The sequence below is a fragment of the Pongo abelii genome, chromosome 20 (assembly GCF_028885655.2).
Source record: "Pongo abelii isolate AG06213 chromosome 20, NHGRI_mPonAbe1-v2.0_pri, whole genome shotgun sequence".
NCBI classification, from domain to species: domain Eukaryota; kingdom Metazoa; phylum Chordata; class Mammalia; order Primates; family Hominidae; genus Pongo; species Pongo abelii.
In genome coordinates, this window is record NC_072005.2 from 59543164 (window position 1) to 59557056 (window position 13893).

Genomic DNA, 13893 nt, shown 5'->3' on the forward strand with positions numbered 1-13893 from the left:
AGAAATGTGCCACCATGCCCAACTAACTTCTAAATTTGTAGACAAGGTCTTGCCATGTTGCCTATGCTAGTCTCAAACTCCTGGGCTCAAGCAATCCCCTCGCCTGGGCCTCTCAAAGTGCTGACATTACAGATGTCAGCTTCCATGCCCAGTTGGCTATCTGAAAATTTAAACTACAGTTGAGTATTCACTCCAGCCCCACCAGATAAACATCATAACACCCCAAGTCAGTCATCTTTCACTGCCTTCTCTAGCCATTTTTGAACCAGGATGGGAAATCTACCCTGTTCTCTCCAGAAAGCCTTTTGTAATAAACATTCTTATAATACTTTGATGTAGAGTACCACCAATCCTGAAATCTAAACCAAACTTTGCACGGGGTTCCCTCCTGTTCCAGTGGAGTGGCGACAAGTGCAAATCAGTGAAAAAATGTTTTGGTGGTAAATACACGAGGTTTCTAGTTTCTTTAAAAAAAAAATCCATTGCCTATGTTCATTATTAAGAGGAAACTCATGAACACTGCTTTTTTTCAAATTATTTCACAGAGTGCTCCAAGTACAAAAAAAGTTATTATTTCAGACATTTTATTTACTAATAATTTTCATATGCTTACATTTGTATTTTCCTCTCATGTAAAAGGCATGCAGAAATAAAGTTATGTAGAAAAAAGGCATGTAGAAATATAATCGCACAGTGCATATTCATGAACGGGAAGGCAGGTTTCAGGGGGTCTGATATTGTCCCACTATGGCATGGCATTTTCTTTATAGCTATAGAAGTCATCTGGGCAGAGTGTGGAGAAAATATTTCAAGTGCAAATTATGAATGTATATTTCTTAAATTGTATACTGTTTGAACATAACATGGATAGAAATTGTTGTAGATGACATTCAACCTTGAGAGTCTAATGATGTATTATAGTGTTTGATATTAAGTGTCCCAATGAGGTAGGATATGCTTGGGTTGACAGAAGGCACATGATTCATTCAGGGTTACTAAAAATGATTATATTTTACTAATTAAGACATGAGAAGTGTAATATATTCTAAATAAAATGGTATCAAATGCAATCTCAGGGGCCAAATGTGAATCCCCTGTAAGAACACTACTCTGGTTCTTTTGATGGAACTGTCCTCTATGGTAACCATTCTCTCTTCAGTTTCCAAAAATAAGACCTATGTTCAATAATCTGTGATATGCAACAGTTACTACCTTTCAAGAGAGGGTGACTATCATTCCCACTCCATTTCTTTCTACCACATATGCAGTCTCTAGTAACTGACCATTTTACTTCCATGAAAATCTCTCAATGTCCCACCCTGTTCTTCTTTCTTGGTCATCTTGTAGCGTAACCAATCTCTCCTATAATCGACAAAGGTCCCCAGTCCTATCGACAATTCTAAGGGGTCCTGACCACATAAAACATATATGTTAGGCAATAGTTTTACCTCTCTTCTGTCACAAACCCCCATGCTCTTATAGTATATTGTATATCAGTGTTCTTGGCTGGGCACGGTGGCTCACGCCTGTAATCCCAGCACTTTGGGAGGCCAAGGCAGGTGGATCACCCGAGGTCAGGAGTTCAAGATCAGCCTGGTCAACATGATGAAACCCCATCTCTACTAAAAATACCAAAAAAAAAAACAAAAACAAAAAAAAAAACAGGTATCATGGTGCATGCCTGTAATCCTGGCTACTCGTGAGGCTGAGGCACGAGAATCGCTTGAACCCGGGAGGCAGAGGTTGCAGTGAGCTAAGAACATGCCACTGCACTCCAGCCTGGGCAACACAGCAAGACTCTGTCTCAAAAAAAAAAAAAAAAAAAAAAAAAAATTACTGTTCTTGCTTTTTCCAGGTTTCAATAATATAAATAAGCCACACCTAAGGAAGTAGTCCCTTCCATCTTACATCCATTCCTTGAGACAATCATGAAAATGAAAAGCATGCCGTGAAGATTTAACATCAACAGATTTCATACTTTTAAAAATATGAAATAACTGAATAAAAAATTTTTAACACTGACGTTACATCTTTCCATAGATGTCCTTGCTCCTCTGACACACACCATTTCATGAGTTTGTGACTTTTTAAAATTGTCTGTGAATTTAACATCGATCTTCAAGAAGGAATTTAAATCTTCAGGAAGGAATAAAGACTTAGTTCCCTCTAGCCTGAATTTTTGTATGACAAAATGCTTGCATATAAGGATGAATTTCCATTGAGAAATTTAAAATAATTTACCAACTTAACTTGTAATGCTTCTCTCCAATATGAATGGTGTATCCTGAAGTCAGAACGTTGCTTAAAGGACTTGCCACATTTGTATGGTTTCCATCCTGAATGTCTTCTGTTATAACCATAATAGGGTAAATATTTTTATAAAGCTGTTCACATTCATTATATTTGTAAGGCTTCTCTACAGTAAGAATTCTGTGATGTTCCACAAGGCTTGAACTTTGGATAAGCCTTGCCATACGTGTTATCTTCGTGTGGTTTATCTCAAAGACGTATATTCTGGTATCAAGTGAGGTATAAGCCATAGCTAAAGGCTTTACCACATTTTCGTTTTATATGGTTTCTTTTCACAATGGAGCCCCCGATGCTAAGTACAGCTTGAATACTTAATTTTTGTCTCATTATATTTGATATGTTTTTCTCTATTATAACTTTTTTGATGATCTCCAAGGTTTGAACTTTGGAATAAAGCATTACCATGTATATTATGTTTACAATGTTTCTTTTCAATGTGTATTTTCTGATGTCTAGTGAGGTTTGCAAATTGGGTAAAAGCTTTGCCACATTCAGTACATTTGTAAGGTTTCTCTCCAGTATGGATTTTCTTATGCTGAGTAAGATTTGAACGTTCAGTAAAGGCTTTGCCACATTCAGTACATTTGTAAGGTTTCTCTCCAGTATGAGTTCTCTGATGACCCCAAAGGTGTGAACGTTTCATAAAAGCTTTATCACATTTATTACATTTGTAAGGTTTTTCTCCAGTGTGAATTCTCTGATGTTCCACAAGACTTGAACTTTGGACAAAAGCCCTGCCACACACATTACATTTGTGTGGCTTCTCTCCAGGATGTATATTCTGATGCCTAGTGAGATGTGAACACTGCTTAAAAGCTTTCCCACACTCATTACATATGTAAGGCTTCTCTCCAGTATGGATTCTCTTATGTTGGGTAAGGCTTGAACGCTCAGCGAAGGCTTTGTCACATTCATTACATTTGTAAGGTTTCTCTCCAGTATGAATTCTTTCATGACCCCAAAGGTGTGAACGCTGGATAAATGCCTTACCACATTCATTACATTTGTAAGGTTTCTCTCCAGTATGCATTCTCTGATGACTTGCAAGATTTGAATTTTGACTACAGACCTTGCCACATATATTACATTGATATGGTTTCTCTCCTGTATGGACTCTCTGATGCCTAGTGAGGTTCGAACACTGGTTAAAGGCTTTGCCACACTCGTTACATTTGTAAGGTCTCTGTCCCGAGTGAATTCTCCGATGATTAGTGAGGTTCGAACTTTTGCTAAAAGCCTTTCCACAGTCATTACATTTGTATGATTTTTCTCTAATGTGTGTTCTCCCATACTGTGTATGTAACAAAGGGTATTTCAAAATCTTCCTATATTTATTACAAATGTTTTTGACACAAGGAGGAAGTGGTGAAACTGAGGAGCTATTGACAGACTTCTCAACTGGATTACATTCATACATTTTCTCCCCAGTTTGAAATCTCTGTAGTTCAGCCAGCTGTCCCTGTAGGCTTAATCCAATTCTATTTTCAAAACACTTCACATATTTGCTTCCGGCATACCTTATGTTATTTTTCAGTTTTAACAAGTTCCTTATAAATGGCTTGTCATGTATGAAATACTGGTATGCACTATCTCTTATAGAAACACTCTGCTTTAAAGAGAAATGTATTGAGGATTTATTATGTTGTTGATCTTTTCTGTGAGTGAGATTTTTGATACAGGTCAAAGGCGTTCCTTTGTAATTTTTTGCATCATAGTCCCACAAGCTGTCAAACTGAGGCATATTTTCCCAGATTTCCTTGAGGTCAAAATTGTTGATGCCATGGCTTTCCTTTCTTTCTAATATCACCAGATGGTATAATTCCTCTTTATTATTTTCCTTTGGTGATAATCCCTTGCTTGTAAATCCAACAGAAATATCTGAAAGATATAAAAACAACCACAGGCTTTCCATCAAATAGAGTTGCAAGGTAAATATTTTATTAAAATACATAATATTACAAGAAAACTAAGATTTACAATGAACAGAGTTATGAAGTTTCTCAACCGTCTTTAAACGTTTAAGAACACAAAAGGACTAGCTGTCCTCAATAAAGTAACATAGTAACAAAACATGTAACAAATTATTTTAAGCACAGTTTAAAACACCCTAAAGCTAAAACACTCATACTATGTAAATCCACATAAACTCTGAAAGAAGAGGTATTTTTCCACCACCACTCCAAGGAACACGTAAATTGGCATAGCTATATGGTAGTCTCATATTTGAAGATAAACAAATAGTAATGCATTATTTAGTACATAATTATTACACACAAATAAAAGGTAAGGCACAGCTCAAGCTTATCTAATAAAAAATATTTAAAAATGACAATTCATAATTGCAAAAAAAACTGCAAGGAAAAATTAGGAAGAATTTAATAAAATTTTGAATATTTACAAATTGCAAATATGAATACTTGTTATAAAACTACCTATACCCACACAGAATGTGCATTTTGCAGCATTAACAATTTGTGCATGGTGGTTGTATTGCATAATATATACTGAAAAACCATCATCTGTAAATCATTATAAAAATAAATAAAACACTTTAGTAACCTGTGAAAATCTAACAGACAAGTTAATAACCACAATTACACAAAATTGTTAGTGAAATTCTAAAGAATTATTGCTTATGAACTACAGAAAAAACTTACAGAAGGAACACACAATAGGAAAAATAATACTTTGAGAATCACTAAATTTTGAAATGTCAGCTTCAGGTAAATGCACATTATTATAAAGATGAAGAATTAGGACGGGAGTCTGAAATAATTTCATGCCTGCAGTTACATGACAGCAGTATATAGAGAAACTCCCTGACTAGGAAATGTCATCTAGTATTCTAGTTCTATGGCCAAAACAATACGTATAATGAAAGCTGTGTGCTTTAACATTTTATTATGTAGAGTCAGAAAATGCTGATATGAAAAAAATTACAAAAAATATGTAAGATATAATGCAGGCAAAGGTCAATCTCATAAGAAACATGACAGACACTTGACATATCTTATTCATAAAGGTAACTTTTCAAACCACACTAAATGCTATGCAAGTTACTAAGGTCTCTAACAGCATTAATTGATGTAAATCCTCTTGAGGTAAATTATTACACCTTTTCATACCAAAACAAAGGGCTGAAGAGGTTTACATATCTATTCCTAACTCACACAGAAAGCAAATTTAAAAGCCAGAATCTGAACCTGTGTGTGCAGGCTAAGATGCTATGTTCACAGCATTAAGCACCACTGGCCACCCAGGGCAGTACAGATTATACGTCACAGCAAATACGAGGCGTGTACACTGGAAGAAATGTTTCAAGGCAGATATGGGACCTGACCTGTGTCACCTATAGTGTGACAACACCACTGCTCTCAGATAGCATTTAAGTCACCTTGTCTTGCACACGTTGTTTAGACAGTGACCAGATCATGTTGCTGTCCTGAGTAAGCTGTCCTGTGTATAAGTAGGAGTCATTCTTTACACAGTGTGTGCAATGAAGGGATGTTATTCTGTGCTAAAAAGAAATGAGCTGTCAAGCTATAAAAAGACATGAAAGAAATTTATTTTATTTATTTATTTTTTGAGATGGAGTCTCGCTCTGTCACCCAGGCTGGAGTGCAGTGGCATGGTCTTGGCTCACTGCAACCTCTGCCTCCCAGGTTCACGCCATTCTCCTGCCTCAACCTCCCGAGTAGCTGGAACTACAGGCACCCACTACCACGCCTGGCTAATTTTTTGTATTTTTAGTAGAGACGGGATTTCACCGTGTTAGCCAGGATGGTCTCGATCTCCTGACCTCGTGATCCGCCCGCCTTGGCCTCCCAAAGTGCTGGGATTACAGGCGTGAGCCACCATGCCCGGCCCTAGAAATTTAAATGCATATTATTAAGCGAAAGAAGCCAATCTGAAAAGGCCATATACTATATGGTTCCAACTATATGACATTCTGGAAAAGGCAAATCTATGGAGACAGTAAAGAGATCAGTGGTTGCCAGGTGCTGGGGGGAGGGAGAGGTGAACAGACAGAGCACAGGCTTTTTAGGGCAGTGTAATTATTCTGTAAGATACTATTATGGAGGATATATGTCTATTATATATTTGCCCAAACCCAAAGCATATACATAGAGTGAACCCCAACATCGACTATGGACTTTGGGTGATAATGATGTGTCAATGTAGGTTTTATCAATTGTAACAAATGTACCACTGTGATAGGGGATGGTGACAATGGGGGAAGACGCTGTGCATGTGTGGGGGCACAGAGTATATGGGAAATCTAGTACCTTCCATCAAGTTTGCTGTGAACATAAAATTGCTAAAAAACAAAAAGTCTATTTTTAAAAAGTATAAGCTAAGAGTTGATATAAAGTTACAGGAAACAGAAGTAAAAGGAATAACGAATACTATCCTTTAACAAAGTTTTGGAGGTTATATATGTTTTGAGGAAACTAATATTCAGACATAAACACTCGAGGAAGAAATCTTCTGGTAAAATATATAAAACACCATGAGAGTATATGAAGCAGAAAAAAAAATATATAATAAAACAATATTCATTCATCTCATGGCCCCACACACTGTAGATATAAAACAAAACATACTGAGTATCATAAAAACATGTAACTGGTGATTAAATAAATACAAGTTCATTTATACCAATGACATTGGCAAAATCAAAGTGTCAGTGGCCTAAACAAATTATACTGAACTTTAAAAATGTATGCACAATTCAACTTTATAAGCTCCCTCAATAAAGGCATAAAATTCATACTGAAGAAAAATGTACAACTGCACATATGGGATGAATAATGTGGTATGAACAACAGTTTGGTCAACATTTTCGCAGATACGAGGTTGAGAACTTGGACAATGTTCTTCCTAGGATAAATTTCTACACCTTGTATTGCTGGCTCCAAGGGGATGATCATTATATATCTAATCAGCATTGTCACACTGCCCTTGGGAGACACTGTAAACTCCACAAAAACCAGAAGGTCAGAAGCACTTATCCCTCCGGCTCTCCTGATTCTCTCTCAGCATAGGGGGACATGCTGGCTACTCTACTCAGTGGCTTCAAGAGGCACCTCTGTATGTAGCAGAATGATACTGTAATAGATTAATTAATGTTCTCTTTCAAGAATATTCTGTTACCAAGGAAACCTCTTCCATGGGAGAGTTCACCAAAAGTTGTCCATCGCCTATTGATGGGTTATCACAGCAGAAAGAGAGGAAATTTCATACTCTAGGAATGTGTATTTCTTTTTCTTTTTTGAGATGGAGTTTCGCTCTTCTTGCCCAGGCTGGAGTGCAATGGCGTGATCTCGGCTCACCACAACCTCTGCCTCTCGGGTTCACGTGATTCTCCTGCCTCAGCCTCCCGAGCAGCTGGCATTACAGGCATGCGCCAACACACCCGGCTAATTTTTGTATTTTTAGTAGAGACGGGGTTTCTCCATGTTGGTCAGGCTGGTCTCGAACTCCCGACCTCAGGTGATCCGCCCGCCTTGGCCTCCCAAAGTGCTGGGATTATAGGCGTGAGCCACCATGCCCATCCGGAATGTGTATTTCAAAAGCAACTTTCAGAGGCAAATCTTAGAAGAATATGAAATCAGGAAGACCAAGGTCTCCCTAAGTTCCTGGACAGAGTAGAAAGCTAGAAAAGGGAGAGAAATAAAAGATATGGGAGTAAAATAAAAGGGTCGGATTTTGTAGGATTCTTAAGAAGAGGCAGTGTGCTCTGTCCACAGGCTGCAAGGTGAGAACCTAAAAGAATGAGATATATTCCTATTTTGGAATGGCAATCAAAAACAGGATCTCTCTGTCAAGTCTTTATATTAATGCTGAGTAACAATCTCAAAAGCCTGCCCATTCCCCTTTAGACACATGTGGCAAAAGCAGAAGTGAAGGAATGGCCAAGGGGCTTGTACAAGTAGAAAGACTGACAGTCTTTGAAATTTCAGGGAACCCCAGATACATTTTGGGGGAGCCATTGTTTTCCCATTTTCCTGAAAAGTTCTTGCAGGTATAAGAAATGGAAATAGAAACTGAACAGGTTCTGGAGCCAGGGCTACAAAGGCCCCAGCTCTGATCTGTACAGACTGAAAACCACACATCAGATGAAATTATATACACAAAAAGAGAGTCCTTAAAAACAGCCATTTCAGTCCCTCTCAAAACCAAGAGACCAAAATGGTCAGAGGGGCCAAACAGAGTATTGTAGGTCATGACAGCACCTTTGCTTTTGTGTCTGCATGAGTTGGGGCATCATGGGACAGTGGGAGTTCAACCTTTTACACATTTGAGTAACTGTGTTGGGGGACAGTAGGAGGGGGTGTGGACTTTCCTTTGAGAGCTCATAAGAAACACTTTTGTTTTCCCACTGATCTTTTCCATTTGCAGAGTTTTCCAAACAATACTCAATGGAGTAGCTTACTCTGTGGCCATCTGAGCGCTTATTTGTGCTCACATTCCGACCTACCTGATTTTTTCCCTATTTTTACTTCACTTTCCATACTCTAGGACTCTTTCCTACGCTCCAAAATGAACATAATATTCAGCTCAGGAAAGATTTCAACTTATAAAGAAAAAAGGAACATGGTATGCTGTGCTTTTCCTGGATACATTCCCAGCCCTTTGTTCAGCTATGAAGAGAGGACATTACAGATTGGTCTGGAAAACTATTTCCCAAAACAATTTCATAAATTAGCCAACTCACTGCCTTTTCTTAATGCTTAGTGATTATTTTAAATATGCAGACTCTGAAAAAACTACTGAATCAAAGGCACAGGGATAAAACCATGGTACCAGACACTTTAAAATGTTTTCCATAAGGTTTTGTAAGTACTGATGTTCTGGAACCACTACTCATCAAACCTGATTATGTGCAGAACTTCTGAAGAAAGGGGAAGTTTAAAGTCTATATGCTACATTATGAAGCCTTTCCACTCTGAATCAAAAAGTTTCAATCTCCCCTTTTAGAACAGGGATCGGATTCAGACAAGCATATCGGGGGCTCCCAAGAGACTCACAAGGAAAAATGCAAAGATGTACAAGGGTGGTTACCGTTTTCTGGAGGGATGTTATCCTCATCCAGAGAGAGCAGGTTCCTGTAGTTCTCCAACATCACGTCCCTGTACAAGGCCCTCTGGGCGGGGTCCAGGCACTCCCACTCCTCTTGAGAGAATTCTATGGCCACATCCTTGAATGTAAACAGTCCCTGAAATAAAAACACACTTCACCAAGTGGGCACAGGAAAATTTCTTATTTTTACACTAAATGACAGAAAAGAGGTGTACATATTCACTGATTTATGTGAGTTAATGCAAGCAACTTATATATCCCTAATTTTATTTTTTTTAAACTGAGATGAAATTCACATAACATAAAATTAGCTATTTTAGGCTGGGTGCAGTGGCTCACACCTGTAATTTCAGCACTTTGAGAGGCTGAGGCAGGAGGACTGCTTGAGCTCAGGAGTTTGAGACCAGTCTGGGCAACGAAGTGAGCCTTCATCTCTACAAAAAAATTTTAAAAATTAGCTGGGCACAGTGGCATGGGCCTGTGGTCCCAGCTACTCAGAAGGCTGAGGTGGGAGGATCACTTGCACCTGGGAGGTGGAGACTGCAGTGGGCAGTGATCATGCCACTGCACCCCAGTCTGGGAGACAGAGCAAGACTTCACCTCAAAATAAAATAAATAAATTAGCCATTTTAAAGTACAATTCAGTGGCATTTAGTACATTCACAAAGTTATACACCACCACCTCTGTCTAGTTCAAAAACACTTTTATCAACTCCAAAAGAAATGCCATACCCATTAAGCAGTCACTCCCCATGTGACTTTAACATGAAATAAGCTTAACCAAATAGGTAAATGACTTGCATGCTGCAAACTATAAAATACTAATGAAGGAAATTAAAGCAGACAAAACAAATAAATGGAAAGATATTCTATGTTCAAGAACTTAGAAAATTAATACTATGAAAATGTCCATATTATCCAAAGAAATCTACAGAGTCAATGCAATCCCTATCAAAATCACAGTGACACTTTTTACAAAAATATAAGAAATAATCCTAAAATTCATATAGAACTATAAAGACCCAAAAGAGCCAAAGCAATTTTGAGCAAGAATATCAAAGCTGGAGTATCACACTTCCTGATTTCAAAGTATATTACAAAGGTATGGTAATCAAAACAGTATGGTACTGGCATAAAATAGACACACAAAACAAAAGGACTAGAATACAAAGCCCAGAAATAAACTCACACATATACAATCAACTGATCTTTGACAAGTGTATCAAGAACAGGAAATCTGTACACTCAAATGCAAAAGAATGAAACTGGATGCTTATCTTACGCCACAAATAAAAATAAACTCAAAACTGACTAAAGACTCAAGGTAAATTTACTCAATTTACCTTGTGTCTTTAGTTTTACCTGAAATTGTAAAACTCCTAGAAGAAAACATAGGGGAAAATGTTCTTGACATTATCTTGGCAATGATTTCTTGGATATAATACCAAAAGCGCAGGCAAGAAAAGGAAAAATAGACCAGTGGGACTACATCAAACCAAAACACTTGTGCACACCAAAAGAAACAACCAACAAAACAAAAAGGCAACTTATGGAATGGGAAAATATTTGCAAACTATATACCTGAGAAGGGGTTAATATCCAAAAAATATTAAGGAACTCCTACAACTCAAGAGCCAAAAAAACCAATTACCCAATAAAAAATGGACAAAAGAGCTGAACAGACATTTTTTCCAAAGAGAATATAAAAATGGCCATTAGGTACATGAAAAGGTGCTCAATATCACTAATCACCAGGAAAATGCAAATCAACAATGTAATATGATATCACATCTATTAGGATGACCATTAAAGAAAAAAAAGGACAAGCAATGTCTAGGATGTGGAGAAAAGGGAACTGTTGTACAATGTTGGTCAAAGTATGAATTAGTGCAGCCGCTATGGAAATAGTGTGGAGGTTCCTCAAAAATTAAAAATAGGCCGGGCGTGGTGGCTCACACCCGTAATCCCAGCACTTTGGGAGGCCGAGGTGGGCGGATCATGAGATCAGAAGTTCAAGACCAGCCTGGCCAACATGGTGAAACCTCATCTCTATTAAAAACATAAAAATTAGCTGGGCCTGGTGGCGGGCGCCTGTAATCCCAGCTACTCAGGAGGCTGAGACAGGAGAATTGTTTGAACTGGGGAGGCAGCAGGTGCACTGAGCCGAGATCACGCCACTGCATTCCAGCGTGGGCAACAGAGGAAGACTCCATCTCAGGAAAAAATAAAAATAAAATGACCGGCTGGGCACAGTGGCTCACGCCTGTAATCCCAGCACTTTAGGAGGCCAAGGTGGGCGGATCACGAGGTCAGGAGATTGAGACCATCCTGGCTAACATGGTGAAACCTCGTCTCTATTAAAAACACAAAAAATTAGCCAGGCATGGTGGCCGGCACCTGTAGTCCTAGCTACTTGGGAGGCTGAGGCAGGAGAATGGCGGGAACCCGGGAGGCGGAGCTTGCAGTGAGCCAAGATCGCACCACTGCACTCCAGCCTGGGTGACAGAGCGAGACTCCGTCTCAAAAAAAAAAAAAAAAATGACCATGATCTAGTAATTCCACTCTTCCGGGTATATATCCAAAAGAATTAAAATCAGGATCTTGAAGAGAGATAGGTACTTCCATATTTATTGCAGCTTTATTCTTAATAGCCAAGTCATGGCTAAATATCCATAGAGGAATGACTGGATAAAGAAAATGTAGTACACACACACACACACACGAATATTATTCAGCCTGAAAAAAGAAGGAAATCCTGCTATTTGCTATAGACTACCTGAATGAAAATGGAGTATGTGATATAAGTGAAATAGGCCACACAGAGAACAAATACATGATTCCACTTATATGAGGAACTGAAAACAGTAAAACTCATAGAAACAGAGGATAGAATGGTGGTTGCTAGGTGCTGGGTGGGGAAATGGTGAGGTAGTAATCAGTTTCAGTTACACAAGATGAAAAAGCCCTACTGATCTCCTGAATAACACAGTACTTATAGTTAATTCTGTATTGTATACTTAAAAATTTGTTAAGACGGTAGTTCTTAGGTTGTATTCTTATAAAAATATGAAATAATAAAAACAGCAGGAAAAAAACTTTCTGAGGCAATGGATAAGTTTATGACAGATTGCAGTGGTGGTGTCAGAGGTATATACTTATCTCCAAGCTCATCAAATTGTATACATTACATATGTATAGCTTTTTTATGTCAATCATACCTCAATAAGGAAGTTAAAATTCATTTAAAACTGAATTTTTCAGTTTTCCTTTTATTGATTTCCAATTTCACTCGATTGTGGTGTGAGAATACAGTTTTATAAGTTGTAGCTTTTTAAAATGTATTGAGACTTGTTCTGTGGCCTGACACGTGGTCTATCCTGGAGAATATTCTATGTGCACTTGACAAGAGTGCAGATTCTGTTTTTGCTGAGTGCAGTTTTCTTTCCGTGCTTGTTTGGTGTAGTTTACAGCAGCGGTGTCCAACCTTTTGGCTTCCCTGGGCCACACTGGAAGAAGAATTGTCTTGGGCCACACATAAAATACACTAACATTAATGACACCTGATAAGCTTTAAAAAAAAAAAAAAAATCACAAAAAAATCTCATGTTTTAAGAAAGTTTACAAATTTGTGTTGTGTCATATTCAAAGCCATCCTGAGCCACATGCAGTCCGTGGTCCATGGGTTAGATAATCTTGGTTTAAAGTGTTGCTCAAGCCCTTTATTTCCTTACTAATCTTCTGTCTGGTTGTTCTATCCATTATTAAACAGAGAGCATTGAATTCTCCAACTATTATAGTAGGACTGTATCTCCTTGTAATTTTTGCTCCAAAATATTTGGGGCTTTGATATTTGATCCATATTTTTTATGGCAGTTACATGTTCTTGATGGATTAGCCCCAATATTTACTGTCCTTCAACATCTCTGGTATCAATTTTTGACTTAAAGTTTATTTGGTCTGCTATCTATATAGCTATCCAGCTAGGTTTAATATTTGTATGAAATACCTTTTTACATCCTTTTATTATACTTTCCAGCCTATTTGTGTTTTTAGCTCTAAAGGAAGTCTTTTATAAACATCACACAGTGAAATCATAGTTTTAAAAAATTATTCCTCCAATAAGTGCCTTTTAATGGAGAATTTAATCCACTTATATTTAAAGTAACTACTGATAAAAGAACCACTTTTACCATTTTGCTATTTGTTTTTTACATGCCTATCTTTTTTGTTTTGTAATTATTCCCTTACTTCCTTCTTTGTGTGTATAAGTTTGTGTGTGTATATCATTTCGGTTCCCTTCTTTACATTTTTGTTATTTTCTTAACGGTTGCCCTGGGAATTAAAATTTCCATCAGAAGCTGATAATAATTAAGTTTCAATTGATGCTAAGTTGGCTTCAATTGCATAACTTCTGTTTCTATATAGCTCTGGCTGGTTCTCTTTATACTGTCAAAAATTACTTCTCTATGCATTTTACAGCCAGTAACAGATATACAATTA

General features: G+C 37.7%; 1 protein-coding gene across 10 annotated transcripts in view; it reads right to left on the reverse strand.

Moving 5' to 3' along the window:
- Positions 1-13893, reverse strand: part of ZNF677 (zinc finger protein 677) — a 41190-nt gene that overhangs the window by 16330 nt on the left and 10967 nt on the right. For 7 of the 10 annotated variants that reach the window (XM_024238067.3, XM_024238064.3, XM_024238063.3 and 4 more), the window contains exons 4-5: positions 9376-9529; positions 62-4188 (exon numbers count right to left, since the gene is read on the reverse strand). In XM_024238067.3, coding sequence (XP_024093835.3) covers positions 2603-4188; positions 9376-9529 — 1740 coding nt within the window. In that variant the 3' untranslated portion in view covers positions 62-2602. Of the gene's footprint in view, positions 1-61; positions 4189-9375; positions 9530-9734; positions 9828-13893 lie in introns of those variants that run through there. The other 3 variants (XM_054541205.2, XR_008516742.2, XR_010138663.1) reach the window with 3 other exon arrangements.